Source organism: Jaculus jaculus, chromosome 5, assembly GCF_020740685.1.
Source record: "Jaculus jaculus isolate mJacJac1 chromosome 5, mJacJac1.mat.Y.cur, whole genome shotgun sequence".
In the NCBI taxonomy this organism is placed as follows: domain Eukaryota; kingdom Metazoa; phylum Chordata; class Mammalia; order Rodentia; family Dipodidae; genus Jaculus; species Jaculus jaculus.
This window is the reverse complement of record NC_059106.1, coordinates 60,501,187-60,523,484: the sequence shown is the minus strand read 5'-3', so window position 1 is coordinate 60,523,484 and position 22,298 is coordinate 60,501,187. Positions and strand designations below refer to the sequence as shown.

Below are 22,298 nucleotides of genomic sequence, written 5' to 3'. Positions count from 1 at the left end.
GGTAGAAGCAAGAGGATTGTGAGTCCAGGGTTGGCCTCAGCTACATAGAAAATTTGGAGCCAGGGCTGGAGAGATGGCTTAGTGGTTAAGTGCTTACCTGTGAAGCCTAAGGACCCTGGTTCAAGGCTCGACTCCCCAGGATCCACGTTAGCCAGATGCACAAGGGGTTGCATGCATCTGGAGTTCGTTAGCAATGGTTGGAAGCCCTGGTGTGACCATTTTCTCTCTCTCTCTCTCTCTTTGCCTCTCTCTCTGTCACTCTCAAATAAACAAATAAAAATGAACAAAAAAATAAATTTGGAGCCAGCCTGGGCTCTATGAATTGCCTCTAAAAAATACAGATCTTTCTCCATTTATCATAGTCACTTTAAAATACTGTTTAGGGGCTGGAGAGATGACTCAGCAGTTAAGCATTGCCTGTGAAGCAAGCCTAAGGACCCCAGTTCAAGGCTTGATTCCCCAGACCCACGTAAGCCAGATGCACAAGGTGGAGCATGTACCTGGAGTTTGTTTGCAGTGGCTGGAAGCCCTGATGTGCCTATTCTCTCTCTCTCTCACTCTCTCTCTTTCTCTCTCTGTCTGTCGCTCTTAAATAAAATAAATAAATAAAAATAAACAAAAAAAATTTTAAATACTTGTTTAGTGCCAGGCATGGTGGCACACTCGTTTAATCCCAGCACTCTGGAGGCAGAGGTAGGAGGATCACTGTGAGCTTGAGGCCACCCTGAGACTGCAGACTGAGTTCCAGGTCAGCCTCACAGTGGGACTCTACCTCAAAAAAAAAAAAAATAAATAAATAAATAAAATAAAACAAAATAAGCATACTTACTTATTTGGTAAAACAGTATTTCCCTATATACCTCAGGCACACTATAAAACTTCTGATCCTCCTTCAGCTACCTTCAGCTCCCAAAGTTATATTACAGGCAGGCCCAACACTCAGTTCCATTTTTCATGATCATTCTACCATATGCAATTTCTTTAAAATTTTTTTCATCTATTTATTTATGATACAGACAGAAAGAGAGAGAGAATAGGTGCACCAGGGCATCTAGCCACTGTAAACAAACTCTAGACACATGTGCCACCTTTTGCATCTGGCTTACATGGGTTCTGGGGATTCGACCTTGGGTTCCTTAGGCTTTGCAGATAAACGCCTTAACCACTGAACCATCTCTCCAGCTCCATATTCAATCTCTTAACTCACTATGCTACATACTGGGGGGGAAAGGATCTTTTAGCCAATTTTCTAATTTTAGCCTTGGCTAGAGTGGAACTTGATTGCTAGGTAGGCCAGGCTGGTCTCTAACTTGTAGCAATCCTGCATTGGCCACCTGAGCGCAAGGATTCCAGGTGTGAGCTGCCACTCCAGCTTACCTTACATTTCATTTGTTTATTTATTTATTTTTGGAGGTAGGGTCTCACTCTAGCCAGTGCTGACCTGGAACTCACTCTGTTGACTCAGGTTGGCCTTGAACTTACTTGATCCTCCTACCTCAGCCTCCTGAGTGCTGGGATTAAAGACATGCACCACCACGTCTGGCTTCTATTATTTTTTGGCCCTTTTGTTTTGTTTTTTTTTTCAAGGTAGAGCAAACTAGCCCAGGCTGACCTGGAGCTCAATCTGTAGCCCAGGCTGGCCTTAAACTCACAGTGATCCTCCTACCCCAGCCTCCCAAATGCTGGGATTATAGGCAGGGGCCAACACACCCACCTACCTTCCACTCTCTTAGCCCTATGGACATTCTTGTCTTACCTACTTGTAAGACATGTATCTGTGCACACTTACACCAATCTGATGTTTCATAGCAGTTAGTGTATATGTTTATTACCTGGTACAAATGAAGGCTAATATACAAAAAGAGAAAAAAACCTTAAGGAAGACCCTCCAGAAATTGCAAAACTCTTTTATTGGGAGTCAACTTACAGAAAGACGAGATCCGGCTCTTGCTCTCGCAATACTTTCCTTTTCCTTCTCAGATACCCGTCTCTGGACAGCCTGGAAGTTGTTCAAGGCTGCAGAGAAGTCATTCATGAGCCGCTCCTTCTGAAGCTTCTGCTGGCGCTGAAGAAATGAAGCAGGAACATGGAATTTCAAGTTAACCCACAATCATGTGAATTTAGCTTCCATTAAAAGCAAAATTAGGGCTGGAGAGATGGCTTAGTGGTTAAGCGCTTGCCTGTGAAGCCTAAGGACCCCGGTTCGAGGCTCGGTTCCCCAGGTCCCATGTTAGCCAGATGCACAAGGGGGCGCACACGTCTGGAGTTCGTTTGCAGAGGCTGGAAGCCCTGGCGCGCCCATTCTCACTCTCTCCCTCTATCTGTCTTTCTCTCTGTGTCTGTCGCTCTCAAATAAATAAATAAATAAAAATAAAAATAAAAAAAAAGCAAAATTATACCCTTAGAGATTTTACACTAGGGAAATTACTACAAAATAGGCTTATCCTTAAATCATTAAATTTGCTCATTGCTAGTGCAAATCGCTGGTTAATACTATAGATCTAGTGAAAAACATTGGAACAAACCCAAGAACTGGGTATCATTCATTCCACAACTCAGAAGGAATTGCAATTTGAAATATTTGCTCCCTAGAGAATCTATAAGCAGAACAAAACCCTCTGGACTCAGACTGGACCTAAATAGGATGTTTTTTTGTTTTTTGGTTTTTGGTTTTTTTTTGAGGTAGGGTCTCACTGTAGCTCAGGCTGTTTATGATCTTGTTTATGATCCCAGCACTCAGGAGGCTGAGGCAGGGGGACCTCAACTGAGGCCATCTGGGACCTCTGTAGTGAAACAGAACAATAACAGGCTGAGAATGTAGTGAAAGAACAAGTCTTGGATTCCTAATGTTTGCTTGTTTTGTGTTTCCACAGGCAGGGGAAGCCACCTGACATGTTAATAGGAGCTAATGACTTGTAGCAATGGAAAGGGTTGACTGGAATTTGACAGATTGGATGGAGACTAAGATACCAGATGGGAGACTAGAGAGGGGAGGACCAAGTTGATGAGCAGATGACCTTGAATTAATAGTTTGGAAGGTGAAAGAACAGAGACTCAAAGATGACGTGGATTTGCTAGTTGAGGTGGAATATTAAAGAGCGAGCAGGTGTGGGGTGGAAAGTGATTTTTTTTTTTCCTTCGAGGTAGTCTCACTGTAGTTTAGGCTGACCTGAAATTCACTATGTAGTCTCAGGGTGGTCTTGAACTCACAGTGATCCTCCTACCTCTGCCTCCCAAGTGCTAGGATTAAAGGTGTGCATCACCATGCCTGGCTAAATAGACTGTTTTTGCTAAACAGTTTTGCTAAACTGTATTCCTCCATTACTTCCACAACTTTTCAGAAAATCATCATTCATTTTTTTTTAATTTTGTTTTTGTTTCAAGGTAGGGTTTCACTCTAGTCCAGGCTGACCTGGAATTCACATTCTCAGGGTAGCCTCAAACTCATAGTGATCCTCCTCCTACCTCAGCCTTCTGAGTGCTGGGATCTAAGGCATACACCACCATGTACAACATCATTATTTTCTTTTAAAATTTTATTTAAATGAATTTTGAAATCCTTAAGAACTTGATAACTACTTTACCTGAAGCCTATCTTTACTTAGCTCACTAGTTCCGCATCCCAAAAAGTATAAATCGGGTTGGGCGTGGTGGGGCACAGTTTTAGTCTAAGAACTCTGGAAGCTGTGGTTGAAGGATTTCTGTGAGTATAAGGCCAGCCTTGGGCTTCAGAGTGTGTTCCAGGTCAGCCTGGAGTTGAGTGAGACCTTGACTCAAAAATCCAAAACAGTTTAAAAAATACATATTCATATATAATTGGCTTGGGGAGATGACTCAGTAGTTAAAGGTGCTTGCTTGCAAAACCTACCAGTCTGAGTTCAATTCCCCAGTACTCACATGAAGACATGTTCAAAGTGGTGCGTGCAGTGGGAGTTCACTTGCAATGGCAAAAGGCCCTGGTGCACCCAGACTCTCTCTCTCTCTTTCAAATAAATAAATAAATATTTGGGCCGGGCATGATGGCACATGCCTTTAATCCCAGTACTCAGGAGGCAGAGGTAGGAAGATTACCATGAGTTTGAGGCCACCCTAGGAATAGAGTGAATTCCAGGTCAGCCTGGGCTAGAGTGAGATTCTACCTCAAAAAACTAACTATTAAATAAAGCCAGGCATGGTGGCACATGCCTTTAATCCCAGTACTCAAGAGGCAGAGGTAGGAAGATTACCATGAGTTTGAGGCCACCCTAGGAATAGAGTGAATTCCAGGTCAGCCTGGGCTAGAGTGAGATTCTACCTCAAAAAACTATTAAATAAAGCCAGGCATGGTGGCGCACGCCTTTAATCCCAGCACTTGGAAGGCAGAGGCAGGGGGATTGCTATAAGTTCAAGGCCCCCCTAAGACTAAATAGTAAATTCCAGGTCAACCTGGGCTAGAGCGAGATCCTACATTGAAAAACAAAAAGAGAGAGAGAGAGAAGCTAGTGCTGGAGAGATGGCTTAGCAGTTAAAGCACTTGCCTGTGAAGCCTAAGGACCCTGGTTTGATTCCCTAGAACCCATGTAAGCCAGATGCACATGGTGGTATGCGTCTGGAGTTCATTTGCAGTGGTTTGAAGCCCTGGTGTATCCATTCTCTCCCCTGCACCTTGCAAATAAGTAAATAAAATACTTTTTAAAAAAGTTTTAAAAACCAATAAAGAAAGGTAAACAAAGGCTCAAAAAAAGGCCTCCAGGAGATGGCTTAGTAGTTAAGCGTTTGCCTGTGAAGACTAAGAACCTCAGTTCAAGGCTCGATTCCCCAGGACCCATGTTAGCCAGATGCACAAGGGGTGCACACGTCTAGAGTTCGTTTGCAGTGGCTGAAGGCCCTGGCACGCCCATTCTCTCTGTCTCTCTCTCTTCTTCCCCTCTGTCTGTTGCTCTCAAATAAATAAAAATAAGGAAAAAAAGGCCTCCAGATTTGAAAACTAAAATGCCCCTGACAGCACAGAGTTTTGAGAGGAAAAACTGAAACTGAAAGCATGATGTATGGCTTAATGTATGGGGTGGGGGTGAGAACATGGGTTGTGAGGCACAGACAGATAAGACCAGGAAAGAACAAAAAGGTGGTCAGCACAAGAGGAGACAGAGCAGGAATCATATTTCGCCAGAGTTGTATTGTCCATCGACTTGTGTTCTAAGTGACTCAAACTAATGGAAAGGAACATTAGCATGCATAATCCAAAAATAACTTCGATTTGGTTTCAGAATACATTAGATAAATTTGAGGGGCAATAGATTTAGCTTTCTATTTATATTTTGCTTAGGCTACTATATACCTCTTTTTTTTTTTTTTTTCCCCAAGGTATCCCAGGCTGACCTGAAATTTACTATGTAATCTCAGGCTAGCCTTGCACTCATAATCCTCCTATCTCTGACTCCCCAGTGCAGGGACTAATGGGATGCACTACCACACCTGGTACTTTTTTTTAAGGTACCTTTCCTTTAAAAAAAAAATAATAATTTAGCTGGGCATGGTGGCACAGGCCTTTAATCCCAGCACTCGGGAGGCAGAGGTAGGAGGATCACCATGAGTTTGAGACCACCCTGAGACTACACAGAGTGAATTCCAGGTCAGCCTGGACTAGAGTAGAACCCTGCCTCTAAAAAAAAAAATTATTGGTTGGGCATGGTGGTGCACACCTTTAAGTTTTGTTTTTTGTTGTTGTTGTTTATTTATTTGAGAGCAACAGAGAGAAGGAGGCAGAGAGAGAGAGAGACAGAGAGAGAGAGAATGAGCGCGCCAGAGCTTCCAGCTTCTGTAAACGAATTCCAGATGCGTACGCCCCCTTGTGCATCTGGCTAATGTGGGTCCTGGGGAATTGAGCCTCGAACAGGGGTCCTTAGGCTTCTCAGGCAAGCGCTTAACCGCTAAGCCATCTCTCCAGCCCTGGTACACACCTTTAATCTTAGCACTTGGGAGGCAGAGGTAGGAGGATCACCGTGAGTTCAAGGCCACCTTGAGACTACATAGTGAATTCCAGGTCAGGCTGGGCTGGAGTGAGAGCCTACCTCGTAAAACCAAAACTAGGGCCATCAGGCTTTGCAGGCAAGCACCTTAACTGTTGAGCCATCTGTATAGCCCTTACTATTTAACTCCTAAGCACTTATAATACTGTCTTTTTTATTACTATGAAAAACTGTCCTAGCTACAAGTATTTAGACTTGTGTGTGAGTTGGAGTAAAAATTGGTAGCAGACGCCAGTAAGCTAAAAAAGAGAGGGAGGACTTAGGGGATGGCATTGTATATATGAAGTAGAAGAACAGATTACAGGGGTGGAATGGACTAAGCGAAGTCAGGGGAAGAGACTGAGTAAAAGAAGGGTGGGGGGAGGGTTAATCAAAATTCAGGATATTGTGAATAAATCATATGGTAACCTACTTTTTTCAATAAGGGCACACCCAGAAGCCATAGACTACTACTAGAAAAATTTCAGTGCCATGGATGGGATTCTTTCCAGTGAGTTGTTGGCCAGGGCGATCCCTGATGCCCTCAAAACATTACAGGCTATTGCCAAGACTCTTGGTTTCCCACCAGGAAGAGATGATAAGACCCTATTGCTGAAGACTCCACATGCCAGAGCTGCACAGTCATTGAGAAATCAAACTGGGGCTGAGTTGAAAACCTCCTCCACGTAGACCAGCTGACAGCTGGAAAAAGCTGCACTATGTGCATCACTATGGGAGACAGAAGTCATCAGCAGTGAAAACAATGGGCAATGCAAGCCTCAAGTTTTGCCAGGCAGGAAAAAGGACCAAATGGGTGCAATAGTAGCATGTCTGTTATGGGGGAAACCAACAATCTCTAATTGGACTAGAGGCCTACTCGATGGGAGGGAATACATACCTGGTACTGAAAACCTAATAAAAAGTCTGTGGTGGGAGAGGTCATGAGCCTTAGGAATGTAACACCTGCTCTTGTCTGGCTAAATGCATATATTATGCTCACCAAACTGCCCTGTAAGTACTTTACTTAACATTCATATTAATGCTACTCTCACTTTTGGTTAGAGAAGCTTCCCTTTTCAGATGGCGGTGATCACTGGGATGACCCAAAGGCGCTACAGTGCTGAGAAGTGACATAGGAGGGTTCAGCACTGAAACATCTCTTTCACACCCTCCAAGGCTCAGGGTCTGCTGTGGAAGAGGTGGTGGAAAGAATTTGAGAGCCAAAGGAAGGGTAAGACTGCTTACAGTGCACTCTTCTCTTCCAGATATAAACTGGCCTCAATATCTACTACCTTGCAATGCCTAGCAATACCTTCACAGACCCTCATAATAGGAGGAAAAGATGATGACATCAAAATAAAAGAGACATTAACAGAGAGAGGGAGGGCATATGCTGGAGTGTGGACTTGTGAAGGGTAAAGTGGGGAAGGGGAGGGAATTATTATGGTTTATTGTCTGTAAGTATAGAAGGTGTCAACAAAAAAAAATACAAAAATTATAGGCTGGAGAGATGGCTTAGCAGTTAAGCACTTGCCTATGAAGCCTATGGAGCCCGGTTCAAGGCTCGATTCCCCAGGACCCATGTTAGCCAGATGCACAAGGGGGTGCACATGTCTGGAGTTTGTTTGCAGTGGCTAGAAGCCCTGGTGCGCCCATTCTCTTTCTCTCTCCCTCTGCCTCTTTCTCTGTCTATCACTCTCAAATAAATAAATAAATTTTTTTTAAAAAAACTAAAAAAAAAAAAAAACAGTCCTTTCCTGTTAGTAAACAAAACAAACACAGAAAATACCAACCTGCTCTGAAGTAGACAAGGGAAGGGGCAAGGATCCTAATTCCTTCAGCAATTCATTTGTTTCCTTGGCAAGCTGATTTGTAGAGTGCTGTACCTGTTGCCTAAGAGAGAAAAGACAGGTTTCAGGATTCTGTCATTTCCTGAGAGCTAATATACTGAGTATTACTTTGTCCAGAGGGTGTCTCACAATTGGGTTGAAGGGCTATTTGAAGAAATGGGCTTCTCAATGCCAATGTTCACAACCCACTTCAAGGCATCTTTACATTACTGGGGCAGTCTTACTGAGCAGAAAGAACCTGCCTCAATGACACCAATCAGGAATCTCATCTCTTTGGGGAGAAAAGAAAAGCATATCAGTAGTTCTGAGAAGTACAAGAGAAATTACTACCCGCACCTAAATCTAGAGGTTTTAACACACTGAATTCTTGCAAAATTCTCACTGAATTTCCCAGGAGCACTGCAGGGTGAGTGTCTGACAGTCTACTGACGAGTGTGGGTGGATGGAATATGCATTAAATGCATAACTTCCTTCCTACCCTGAGGAACAAACTCCAGAGACCCATTCCTGCATTCTTGCTTAAAGGCTTCTAGAAATGTACCCTTTGCTTCCCTGCCCTGCTCTTCATGCTTGACTTTCGGCCTCTTCCCTCCCTATACTGATTAGAGCATTCACCTAGCTTGTGCAAGGTACAGAGTTCAATCCTCAGCACTATCAAAAGTAGCAACGCACTAGGTGTAGCAGTGTGTGCCTTTAATCCCAGCACTCGGGAGGATGAGATAGGACTGCCCTGAGTTTGAGGACACCCTTAGACTACACAGTGAATTCCGGGTCAGCCTGAGCCAGAGTGAGACACTACCTCAAAAACAAAATAACAACAAAGTAGCAACTGCAAAATATATAAAGGAACTTGGTTACTAGGTACAGTGGCATGCACCTGTATGGTTGATGCAGGAGGATCACTTGAGCCCAGTAACTCACAAGAGAGTGGGAAAGGTGGAAGGGGGGCATGTAATAACAGGCTAGGGCAGATAGGAATGTAAATACAAAAATACAAAAAGGCCGAGCATGGTGGCGGGTGTCTTTAATCCCAGCACTCAGGAGGCAGAGGTAGGATTGCTGTGAATTGGAGGCCACCCTGAGAGTACATAGTGAATAGGTCAGCCTGGGCTAGAATGAGACTCTACCTCACAAAACCAAAAACAAAACAAAATGAAAAATACAAAGAGGCAGGCTAGAGAGATGGCTTAGCTGTTAAGGCACTTGACTGCAAAGCCAAAGGACTCAAGTTTGATTCCCTAGGACCCACTTAAGCCATATGCACATGGTAGCGCATGCATCTGGAGTTCATTTGTAGGAGCTGAAGGCACTGGCACAGCCCTTCTTTCTCTATCTGCTTCCTTCTCACTCTTTCTCTCATTCTCTCTCTCTTTCAAGTAAATAAAATAGACTTTAAAAAAGTAAAATAAAAAAAATACAAAAAGCTCACTCCATGCTTTCACTCATGATTTTCTCTGTTCTCTGGCCATTTTTGCAAAGGCTTTAAGGAATGACACAGAAACCACATGCTATGACCTGGATTCGTGTTGAGATCATAGCTCCCAAGGAGAAGATTAGTTCATGAAGATGCCTCTTCCATCCACATAGTAGGAAGACATCGTCTACGAGAAAGCATCCCTCACTGTCTGCCTGTGACTTAATCTTTGACTTCTCAGCCTCCACAACAATGAGGAATAAATTTTCTGTGATTTATAAACTACCCAGCTTATGGTCTTGTTACACCAAACATGCCTTTAGGATTTAAAAAAAAAAAGGGGGGGGGAACAGTAACAAGAGGAAGTCAGTCAAGAAACAAGAGGAAGTCAGTCAAGAAGCAGAAATCCCCAGAGAATACTAAATGCTCAGATATTTCACCTCCCTCAGAAAGCTCTCCATGACAATGGTCATTCTCTAACTTCAGTGTCTAGGACAGGAAAAAAAAAAAAAAAATGTTGCTTTGGGCTGGAAGGATGGCTTAGCAGTTAAGGTGTTTGCCTACAAAGCCAAAGGAACCAGGTTCAATTCCCCAGGACCCACGTTAGCCAGATGCACAAGGGGGTACACACATCTAGAGTTTTTTGCAGTGGCTAGAGGCCCTGGTGCTCCCATTCTCTCTCTCTCTCCCTCTCCCTCTTTCTCTGTCAAATAAATAAATAAATAATATTTTTTAAAATGTTGCTTAGTATACTTTAAAGACTTTAAAGATAAAGAATAGAATTTGGGGGGCTGAGAATGGTGGTGCACACCTTTAATTCCAGCATTTGGGAGGCAGAGGTAGGAGGATCACTGTGAGTTCAAGGCCACCATAAGACTACATAGTGAATTCAAGGTCAGCTTGGGATAGAGCAAGACCCTACCTCAAAAAAACAACAACAAAAAGAATAAGTGGGCTGAAAAGATGGCTTAGCGGTTAAGGTGCTTGACTGCAAAGCCTAAGGACCCACGTTCTACTCTCTAGACCCAGTGTTAGCTACACACACAAAGGTGACGCAAGTGCAAGGTCGCACATGCCCACTAGGTGGCACAAGTGTCTGGAGTCGGATTTCAGTGGCTGAGGCCCTGGCATGCCAATTCTCTACCTCTCCTCTCTTGCTCTCTCTAAAAATAGAAAGGAAGAAAGGAAGGAGGGGCAGGAAGGAGGGAGGAATAATAGTCTTTGGGGGGGTTAGAGAGATGGCTCAATAATTCAAGTGCTTGCTTGCAGGGCCTGACAGCCTGAGTTCCCCAGTGCTACCATGTAAAATCAGATACACAGGGTGGTTTAGTGCATGTGTCTAGAGTTCGTATGCATTGGCAGGAGGCCCTGGTGCACCCATACTTTCTCTTTCTCTCCCCCTTATTAATAAATAAACAAATAAATATTTAAGCCAGGTGTGGTAGCACACACCTTTAGTTCCAGTTCTCAAGAGGTAGAAGAAGGTGGATTGCTATGAGTTTGAGGCCACTCTGAGACTACATAGTAAATTCCAGGTCAGCCTGGTCTACAGAGCAAGACCCTACACCTCAAAGAACAAAAACCGGGGCTGGAGAGATGACTTAGCAGTTAAGGCACTTGCCTGAGAAGCCCTAGGACTCAGGTTCAATTCCCCAGTACCCACATAAGCCAGATGCAGGTGGCACATGTGCCTGGAGTTCGTTTGCAGTGGATAAAGGCCCTGGAGTGCCCATTCTCTCCCTCCTCCCCTCCCTCCCTCCCTCCCTCTGCTTCTTTCTGAGAAAGAAAGAAACAAGCAAGCAATGTTAAAAGGTGAGGCCTAGTAGAAGGTTTTTAGGTCACTGGAAGGAATGTCCTTGAAAGGAATAGTGGGACCTTTACCTCATGTGTAAACCCTTACTTCATGGAATTTGTTTGTGGTGGCTACAGGCCCTGACGTGCCCATTTTCTCTGTCTCTGTCTGTCTGTCTGTCTCTCTTTCTCCTCTCTCTCTCATAGGTAAATAAATAAAATATTTAAAAAAAATAACAGAGCCGGGTGTGGTGGCATACACCTTTAACCCCAGCACTTGAGAGGCAGAGGTAGGAGGATCGCTGTGAGTTCCAGGCCACCCTAAGACTATAGAGTGAATTCCAGGTCAGCCTGGGCTAGAGTGAGACCCTACATTGAAAACCCAAAACAACCACAACAAAAACCCAAAACTGAAACAAAACATGAAAGGAAAGGGATTACTTATGAAGAAGTATGGATTCAGTATGAGTGGGAGGGGGTTAAAAGAGAATAATGGGGTGTCAATATAATCAAAATACATTATACAAATATTAAAAGTGAGTAACTTTGCCTCCCTTCTTTGAGATCCACTGCCTCTCATTCCCTCACTCTGCACACCTTAAATGTAAGCAGCCACACAGCAAGGGCATGATGTCCTCAAAGGGCCTCACAAAACCCAGCCTTGTTAGGAAGCTACTCACAGATTCTCCTGTAGCTTGCTCGAGTCCTGCTTAGTTCCTAGTTGGCTCATCAAATTCTTTATCTGAGTAGCTGGAGAAAAAGGGAAAAAAAAAAAAAAGATTTGTTTAGAAGATTTAAATACAGGGGCTAGAGAGATGGCTCCGTGGTTAATACACTTGCTTGCAAAGCCTAACAACCTGAGTTTGATTCCCCGGTACCCACTTAAGTAGTGCATGTATCTAGAGTCTATTTGCAGTGACTAGAGGACCTGGCATGCCCATTCTCTCTTTTGCCAGGTATGGTGGCATATGTCTTTAATCCCAACACTCAGGAGACAGAGGTAAAGGATCACTGTGAGTTCGTGGCCAGCCTGGGACTACAGAATGAGTTCCAGCCTGGGCCAGAGTGAGAACCTACCTTGAAAAGAACGAAGGACAAAGGTAGGGTGCAGACATGGTTCAGTAGTTAACAGTACTTCCCACACAAGCATGAAGGCCTGAGGGGGCACTGAGATCATTCACGTTTGATTTCCCATCACCAACATAAACAGCCCAGTGTGGCCACAAATGCCTGTAACCCAGTCCTGTGGGAAGCAGAGACTGACAATTCAATGGGGCTCCTGAAAAAACCATCAAGCCCCAGAATCAGCGAAAGACTCTGCCTCAAGGAAACTTGCAAATGAGCAATGAAGGAGACACCTGACGTTTCTCCTCTTGCCTCTTCATACTTACACAGCATGCCATCTGTACACATGTCTGTAAATCACACACACAACTAATATCACACATACTGCACATGTACTCAAGGAACAATGCATTCATCATAAGCACCCTACTTCACAGATCACTGGCCTTTTCATACCCTACATGAGTTTATACAACTAACAGAAATCATGCTACCGTCAAAATCTGGGCATGCACATTCCTCTAACCAACAATTTACAAAGTTCATTTTATTTTCCTACAGGATAACTATGTCACTAAATTAAAGGCGGTAGTTTTGTTTATTGTCCCCCAAGAAGTTACTAATTGATCCACATATCCTATGGTGCTGGTGGAAAATTTCATTACCTTTAGGAGTGGAAAGGTAGTAAATTGCTCAAGAATGTTCAGTCCCCAGAACCACCATTTAAAAAAAAAAAAAAAAAAAGCAGGGAGGAAGGGAGGAGAATCACTACCTTTGGAAGGGTTTCAATACCAATGTCAATTTTTTTGTTGTTGTTGTTTGGTTTTTGAGGTAGGGTAGCCCAGGCTGACCTAGAATTCACTATGTAGTCTCAAGCTGGCCTCCAACTCAGGGCAATCCTCCTACCTCTGCCTCTTGAGTGCTGGGATTAAAGGTGTGCACTACCATACCTGGAAATTTCATTTTAAAATACACTTTCATTTATGGACTGGAGAGATGGCTCAGCAGTTAAGGCACTTGGCTGCAAAGCCTAGTGACCTGGGCTCGATTCCTCAATACCCATATAAAGCACAAAGTAGTATATGCATCAGGAGTTTGTTTGTGATGACTGGAGGCCCTGGAAGCCCATTCTCATTTTCTCTGTCCCTCTCTTCTATCTCTCTGTTTGCAAAGAAATAAATAAACATATTTAAAATTTTTTTCATTTATGTATCTGCAAATGAAGGGAAAAGGAGGAATGGGCGTGCCAGGGCCTCTTGTCAATACAGATGAACTCCAGATACTTTGTGCATCTGGCTTTACCTGGGTACTTGGAAGTCAAACTTGGGCCAGTAGGCTTTGCAAATAAGAATCTTTAACAACTGAGCCATCTCTCCAGCCCTAAATATTTATTTGTGTGTGTGTGTGTGTGTGTGTGTGTGTGTGTGTGTGTGTGTGTGTGTATGGGTACACCAGGGCCTCTTGCCTCTGCAAATGAATGCCAGACACATGTACCATATTTTGGTGTCTGGCTAGGGAACTGAAACCAAGACAGCAGGCAACAAGCGCTTTTAATCACTGAGCCATTTCCCCAACCATTCAAATTTTGAAAAATACTGTATTTTTATTTATTTACGAGAGAGAAAGAGGGGGACAGAAAGAGGAGAAAATGGGCATACCAAGGCCTCTAGGCACTGCAAACTCCAGACACATGTGCTACCTTGTACATGGGTACTGGGGAATCAAACCTAGGTCCATAGGCTTTGCAGGCTAGTGCCTTAACCATTAGGGTGCCTCCGAACAGCCCACACTCAATTTTTGGGAGCAAAAAAAAAAAAAAAAAAAGCCTTCCTTTATTTTGTTTTGGAGACAGGGTCTCAATTCTACAGCCCAGCCTGGCCTCAAATTCAGTGATCCTGCTTCAGCCTTCTAAGCACTGGTATTACAAGCATGAGCCACTAAGTGTGGCTTTCAAAAAAAGGCTTTAATTCTTGGGTGCTGGGGATGTAGTTCAGTTGGTAGAATGCTTACTTAGTAGGCACAAATTGTATTATACTCTGCTCCACAACAACCAAACATGATGGCACATGCCTACAATCCCAGAACTGGGAAGGAGGATCAAAATTTTCAAAGTTACCTTTGCTGCATAGTGAGTTCAAGGTCAGCCTGAGATACATGAGACCCTATCTAATTTAACTAACTAAATAAAATTTTAAATCCATCAAAACTAACTTTTCTTTTATTTATTTATTTAAGAGAGAAAGAGAGAGAGAGACAGAGAATGGGCGCACCAGGGCCTCCAGCCACTGCAAACAAACTCTAGAAATATGTGCCCCCTTGTGCATCTGGCCTAAGGGGGTCCTGGGGAATTAATCCTGGATCCTTTGGCTTTGCAGGCAAACGCCTTAACCGCTAAGACATCTTTCCAGCCCCAAACTAACTTTTCTACAGCAATTATTTTTTGGAAAACAATATACATTTATTATTAACAGGTTAAACAATGACTGAGCTTTTTTTTTTTTTTATTTTGAGGTAGGGTCTATTTCTAGCCCAGGCTGACCTTGAATTCACTATGGAGTCTCAGGCTGGCCTCAAACTCACAGTGATCCTTATACCTCTGCCTCCCAAGTTCTGGGATTAAAGATGAGTGCCACCACACCTGACTGGGATTAAAAGCATACACCTTGCCGGGCATGGTGTAGTGTGCCTTTAATCCCAGCACTTGGGTGGCAGAGGTAGGAGGATCGCTGAGAGTTCCAGGCCAGCCTGAGACTCCATAGTGAATTCCAGGTCAGCCTGAGCTAGAATGAGACCCTACCTTGAAAAACAAAAACAAGTGTACACCTTGAGAATGAAAAAAATATTTTTAAAGTTTTATTTTATTTATTTATTTGAGGAAGAGGAGAGACAGACTGAGAGAGAAAGAAGGAGAAAATGGGCATGCCAGGGCCTCCAACCATTACAAACTCCACAGGCATGCAACACATTGTGCATCGAGCTTATGTGGATTCTGGGGAATTGAACCTGAGTTCTTAGGCTTTGCAGGCAAGCACCTTAACTGCTAAGCCATCTCTCCAGCCCTTGGTTGAGCATTTATATGTATTAAGTACTCTACTACTAAGAGTTCTCTTATCAGTTTTCACAACATCAGTCTGAAGTAGACCTATCATCACTTTATAAATTAGGACATGTGCAGGGCGTGGTGACATGCACCTTTAATCCCAGCACTGGGGAGGCAGAGGTAGGAGGATCGCTATGAGTTCCAGCAAAACTACATAGTGAATTCCAGGTCAGCCTGAGCTACAGTGAAACCCTACCTCAGAAAACAAAACAAAACAAGAATAAATTTAAAAAATAAAAAATTAGGAAATGTACTTAGTGAAGTATTTACATAAACATACACAACAAGCAACAGAGCAAAAGTTCAGTCACAGAGGACTAGAGAAATGGCTTAGTGGTTAAGGCGCTCACCTGCAAAGCAGGTTCAAGAACACTCTGAGACTACATAGTGAATTCCAGGTCAGCCTGGGCTAGAAAGAAACCTTGCCTCAAAAAACAAAATAAATAAATAAAAATAAAAAATTGGATTTGGTGGTGTGCACACCTTTAATCCTAGCACTAGGGAGGCAGAGGTAAAAGGATCACTTTGAGTTCAAGGTCACCCTGAGACTACAGAATGAATTCCAGGTCAGCCTGGGCTAAAGAGAGAGACCCTACTTCGAAAAAACAATAAATAAATAAATAAATAATAAAATAAAATATCAGGCTGGAGAGATGGTGCTTGCCTGTGAAGCCTAAGGACTCATGTTTGACTCTCCAGGTCCCACATAAGCCAGACACACAATGATGCAAGCATGCAAGGTCCCACATGCGCATAAGGGGCACACACATCTGGACTTCAATTGCAGTAACTAGAGGCCCTGGCATACCAATTCTCTCTCTCTCTCTCTTTCTTTCTCTGTCACTCTCACAGAAAAAAGAAAAAAAAATACTAAATAAGGAAAAATAAATAAAACAGACAGGCATGGTAGCATATGAATTTGACTCCAGCACACAGAGGCAGAGGTAGAAGGATCATGTGAGTTTGAGGCAGAGCCAAAGGACCCAGGTTTGATTCCCTAGGACCCATGTAAACTAGATACACAAGGCTGTCCTTGTGTCTGTCTGGAGTTCATTTGTAGCAGCTGAAGTCCTTGGTGCACTTATTCTTTCTCTCTCTCTCTCTCTCTCTCTCTCTATCTGCTCTTACTCACTCAAATAAAAAAATAAAATTTAAAGCAATCCCCAAAGTGAGGAATATACAGGTCTGCAGTATTTCAGATTATGATTTATGACTTTTTTCTAATTTTCAGACCATATTTTCTACAAAAATATGATTCCAATTTTACAGTAAAAATACAGGATTCACATGATTAAAATTTTTTTTTGCTGTCAGGCATAGTGGCACATACCTATAATCCCAGCACCTGGGAGACGGATGCAGGAGGATCAGGAACGTAAGGCCACCCTCTATCTACCACATAGTAAGTTTGAGGCCAGTCTGAGCTACACGACACTGTAAGAGCCAAAGGAAGGACAGGACTCCTTACAACGTGCTCCGCCAGACACAAAATGGCCTGGATATCCATGACCTCACAGCGTCTGACACTACCTACACAACACCATCATAATAGGAGGAAAAAATCACGACATCAAAATAGAGAGACTGATTGAGAGGGGGAGGAAATAGGAAGGACAGTAGAGTTTCAAAGGGGAAAGTGGGAGAAGGGACGGAATTACCATGGGTTATTGTTTACAATCATGGAAGTTGCCAATAAAAAAAAAAAAAAAACTAAAAAAAAAAGAGAGATGGCTGGAGACTTCAAGCTAAGATGGTGGCACAGAAACCATGCCAAAGCAGCCTAGGGGACAAAAAGCAAAAAAGAAAAAAACACTCTTCTACTAAAAAGTGAAGGTGTATAAGTAATTATCAACCACAGCAGGAGAGATCCAGAGCGTCTAGAGACCACAGAAGCAGGCAGAAGCGGCTCCAGCAGTGGTGGCACCAAGTTTGTGTGGCCGAGGTCGCCAGGCTCAGCCTGAGCTGCAGGAAAAGCCAGGTGAGGAGACTTTCCACTCACACCAACCTCCACGCAAATTCAGGGAACATGAAGGGGGCAGCAGGGAAGAACGGAAAGGCTCCTGAGGAAGAGGACTGCAAGGACCAGCAGGAGAACTTCAGCCACCATCCACAGCCTCCCTCCTCTCCCCCCACTGCCAGCACAAGTGCCAGCAAGCACCAGAGACCTGAGGAAGGGAGCTCATCTACACAGCACCCAGCATAGGCGATCAGAGCAGCAACCCAGCCAGTCCACCTGAGCCCACAGTGCAGCAAAGAGGGACCCAAGCGGGCACACATAGGAACTGAGACCAAAGCCATCCCAAAAAGTAACTGGAATTACACCAGGTTAGTACCCGCCAAATAAACCTGGTATATAGGCTTGCATCAGAAGTGCTAATTGCACCTTCTATGTCAGGGTAAATTAAATGTTAAATGTGATGGATGGTCAGATTTGCCAGTCTTTTAAATATATATATATAATTTATTTGACAGAGATATAGACTGAAGGCCAAAAAAAAAAAAAAAAGATAATGGACTGAAGGACTCTACTATAAAAAAAAAAGTTCTACATTCCTAGCTATCAAGGAAATGCAAATTAAAACTACATTGAGATTCCATCTCAATCTTGTCAGACTGGCTACCTCATGAAACCAAATGATCATAAACTCTGGTGAGGATGTAGAGAAAGAGGAATCCTTCTACACTGTTGGTGGGAATGCAATCTGGTCCAGCCATTGTGGAAATCAGAGTGGAGGTTCCTGAGACAGCTAAAAATAGATCTACCATATGACCCAGAAATACCAATCCTAGGCATATATCCTAAGCAATCATATCACTACCTTAGAGATACTTGCTCAACCACGTTTATTGCAGCTCTATTAAGAATAGCTAGGAAATGGAACCAGCCTACATGTCCCTCAACTGATGAGTGAATAATGAAGATATGGCACATTTACACAATTGAGTTCTACTCAGTGGTAAACAAAAATGAAATTATGAAATTTGCAGGAAAATGGATGGATCTAGAAAGGATTATACTTAGTGAGGTAACACAACCTAGAAAGCCAAATGTCACATGTTCTCTCTCATGATGTGAATCCTAGCTACAAATGATTGGACTTCTATGTGAGTAGGAATAAAACTCAGTAGCAGAGGCCAGTAAATTAGAATGGGATATAAAGGGAATAGAAAGGGAGGGAGAAGGGGATTTAATAGGATGGCATTGTATATATGTAAGTAGAACAGATTAATGGGGGTGAAAATGCCTAAGTGAGATCAGGGGAAGAGACTGAGTAAAGGAAAGGTGGAATGAGGGCTAGTCAAAAATCTAAGATGATTTAAATAAGTTATATGGAAACCTACTTTTTTGGACAATGGAACACTCAGAAGCTATAGATTGTTACTAGAAAATTTGCAGTGCCAGGGATGGATACCTTCCAGTGAGATGTTGACCAGGGAGGTCCCTAATGCCTGCAAAACATTATAGGCCATTGCCAAGGCTCTTGGCTTCCCACCAGAATAGATGATAAGACCCTATTGCTGAAGACTCTACACAGTTAGGCTGCAAGGTCACTGAGAAATCCTGTTAGAGCTGAGCTGAAAACCTCCTCCATGTAGACCAGCTGACAGAAAGATAGAAAAAGTTATGCTACATGCAGTTCAGTGGTAGAGAGAGAAGTCACCAGTGGAGATACTCAACAGTGGAGACTGCAAGCTTTAAATTTGGCCAGCCAAGCCAAATGAGCCAACAGGTATAATAATGGCATGTCTGTTATAGGGGAAACCAACCTCTCTCTAATTGGACTGGAGGCCAGTTCCATGGGAGGGAATACATCCCTGATACTAAAAACCTACAACATGGATAGTCATGAGCCTTAGGGGTGTAACATCTGCTGGTGTCTGAAAAATGTATATACTAGGGCAGAACGGATGGCTTAGCAGTTAAGGTATTTGCTTGCAAAGCCAAAGAACCCAGGTTCAATTCCCCAGGACCCATGTTAGTCAGATGCACAAGAGGGTGCATGTGTCTGGAGTTCATTTACAGTGGCTTGAGGCGCTGGCACACCCATTCACTCTCTCTCCCCCTTTTTCTCTGTCAAATCAATAAATAAATAAAAATACTGTAAATGTATATACTATGCTCACCAAACTGCCCAGTAAGCACTTCTCTTAATGTTCATACCCATATTTTAATGCTCTTCTCATCTTTGGTTAGAGAAGCTTCTCTTTTCAGATGGCAGTGTCCTTAGGATAACTCAGAAGGCACCATGGTGCTGAGAAGTGACAGAGGAATGCTCAGCACTGCAATATCTCTATCACATCTTCCAAGGCTCAGGGTCCATTGTGGGAGAGGTGGCAGAAAGAATATAAGAGCCAAAGGAAGGGAGGACTCCTTACAACGTGCTCCTCCAGACACAAAATGGCCTGGATATCCATGACCTCACAGTGCTTGACACTACCTACACAAGACCATCATAATAGGAGGAAAATATCATGACAACAAAATAAAAGAGAAACTGATTGAGAGAGGGAGGGGATATGATGGAGAGTGGAGTTTCAAAGAGGAAAGTGGGAGCCGGGCGTGGTGGCGCACGCCTTTAATCACAGCACTTGGGAGGCAGAGGTAGGAGGATCACCGTGAGTTCGAGGCCACCCTGAGACTACATAGTGAATTCCAGGTCAGCCTGGGCTAGAGTGAGACCCTACCTCAAAAAACCAAAAAAAAAACAAAAAAACAAAGAGGAAAGTGGGGAGAAGGAGAGAATTACCATGGATTATTATCTACAATTATGGAAGTTGTCAATAAAAAAAGTCAATCATGGGCTGGAGAGATGGCTTAGCGGTTAAGCGCTTGCCTGTGAAGCCTAAGGACCCTGGTTCGAGGCTCGGTTCCCTAGGTCCCACATTAGCCAGATGCACAAGGGAGCGCACGCATCTGGAGTTCGTTTGCAGAGGCTGGAAGCCCTGGCGCGCCCAGTCTCTCTCTCTCCCTCTATCTGTCCTTCTCTCTGTGTCTGTCACTCTCAAAAAAAAAAAAAAAAAGTCAATCAGGGCTGGAGAAGATGGCTTAGCAGTTAAGGTGATTGCCTGCAAAGCTAAAGGATCCTAGTTCGATTCTCCAGGACCCTCATAAGCCAGATGCACCAGGGGGCACATGCATCTGGAGTTCGTTTGCAGTGGCTGGAGGCCCTGGACATACCTATTCTTTCTCCACCTCTCTCCCTCTCTCAAATAAATAATAAGATGTATTTTAAAATAAATAAATAATCAAATTTTTAAAAAATGGAAATGGAAGCCAGAAACCTGACCTAAAACCATGCTTTTAGATTTAACTAAATCCATTATAAAAGGAACACCTACATGTTTAAAAGTAATTCCTGCTGGGCTGGAGAGATGGCTCAGTGGTTAAGCTACTTGTCTGTGAGCCTAAGGACCCAGGTTTGATTCCCCCATACCCAGGTAAGCCAGACGCACAAGTGGTGCATGCCTCTGAAGTTTGTTTGCAGTGGCTAGAGGCTCTGGCGTGCCCATTCTCTCCACCCCCCATTCCCATCTCTCTCAAATAAATAAATTAAATAAACCTTGATTAAAAAAAAAAAACAGAAGCCGGGCGTGGTGGCACATACCTTTAATCCCAGCACTCGGGAGGCAAAGGTAGGAGGATTGTTGTGAGTTTGAGGCCACTCTGAGACTCCATAGTGAGTTCCAGGTCAGCCTGGGCTAGAGTAAGACCCTACCTCGGAAAAAAAAAAAAAACACACCAGAACTGGGAGGATGGTTCGGTGATTAAAGGCACTTGCTTGCAATGCCTGCTTGGACCAGGTCTGGTTCACCAGTATCCACATAAAACCAGATGCACAATGTGACACATGCATCTGTAGTTCATTTGTAGTAGCAAGAGACCCTAGTGTACCCATCTTCCCCCTCCCCCACTCATCTGCAAATTAATAAATAAAAATATGTTTTTAAAAAGCCAGGCATGGGGACTAGAGAGGTTAAGGTACTTGCCTGATTCTCCAGTACCCCGAGAAGCCAGATGCACAAAGTGGTACATGCATCTGGAGTTCATTTGCAGTTGCTAGAGGCCCCAGTGAGCCCATATTCTCATATTCTCTCTCTCTCCCCTCTTGCAAACAAATAAATAAAATACTTTAAAAAAGAAGCCAGGTATGCTGGCTCATGCCGTTAATTCCAGCACTCAGGAGGCAGAAAGAGGCCAGCCAAGGCTATGATGAAAGTTCCAGGTCAGCTTGGGCTACAGTGAAACCCTGTCTCAAAAATTATTTTTCTGTTGATGGGCATGGTGGTGCACACCTTTAATCCCAGTACTTGGGAGGCAGAGGTAGGAGGACCGCTGTGAGTTCAAGGCCACCCTGAGACTACCAAGTGAATTCCAGGTCAGCCTGGACTAGAGTGAAATCCGAACTCGAAAAAACAAAATAATAATAATAATTTTTCTTTTGTTGTTTTGTGGTAGGGTATTGCTCTAGCCCAGGCGAACCTGTAATTCACTCAATAGTCTCAGGATGGCCTTGAACTCACAGCAATCCTTCTACCTCTGCCTCCCAAGTGCTGGGATTAAAGGGGTGTGCAGCACCACACCTGGCTAAAAATAATTTTTTGGCCGGGTGTGGTAGCACATCCCTTTAATCCCACCACTTGGGAAGCAGAGGTAGGAAGATCACCATGAGTTTGATTCCATCCTGAAACTACATAGTGAATTCCAGATCAGCCTGGGCTAGAGCGAGACCCTACCTTGAAAAAAAAAAAAAAAAGTGGTGGCTATGGAGGTATGGGAGCCAGATAATACCCAGGGCTGGTTCCACTGGCTATATTCCTGGAGTCAAAACGTGTTTTGTCAAAGGGCTGACTCTTAAAGGAAATAGAATGTAGTCACACAAGGGCTGGTCTGGACTTCCTTGTGTTCCAGTTTGCCCCACCTTGCTTATCTGTGGCAGTGCCTCAACTCAAGAGCTCTGCTCCAGATATACTGATGCCCTTGCTCTAACCTGCTCCCTTCTGGGCTCCCTCCTGCTTCTGGGACTATTCCTCTATATTCACCACAAAGTCTAGCAGAGTGCCAGTGACCCGGTGGGCACAAAGCTAATCAC

The 22,298-nt window shown here is 43.6% G+C and overlaps 1 protein-coding gene across 1 annotated transcript in view; it reads right to left on the bottom strand.

Moving 5' to 3' along the window:
* The window catches only part of Stx12 (syntaxin 12), a 57,193-nt gene that overhangs the window by 18,215 nt on the left and 16,680 nt on the right, over positions 1–22,298 (bottom strand). The window contains exons 2-4 of the mRNA XM_045151026.1: positions 11,723–11,792; positions 7,781–7,880; positions 1,928–2,065 (exon numbers count right to left, since the gene is read on the bottom strand). Coding sequence (XP_045006961.1) covers positions 1,928–2,065; positions 7,781–7,880; positions 11,723–11,792 — 308 coding nt within the window. The remainder of the gene's footprint in view (positions 1–1,927; positions 2,066–7,780; positions 7,881–11,722; positions 11,793–22,298) is intronic.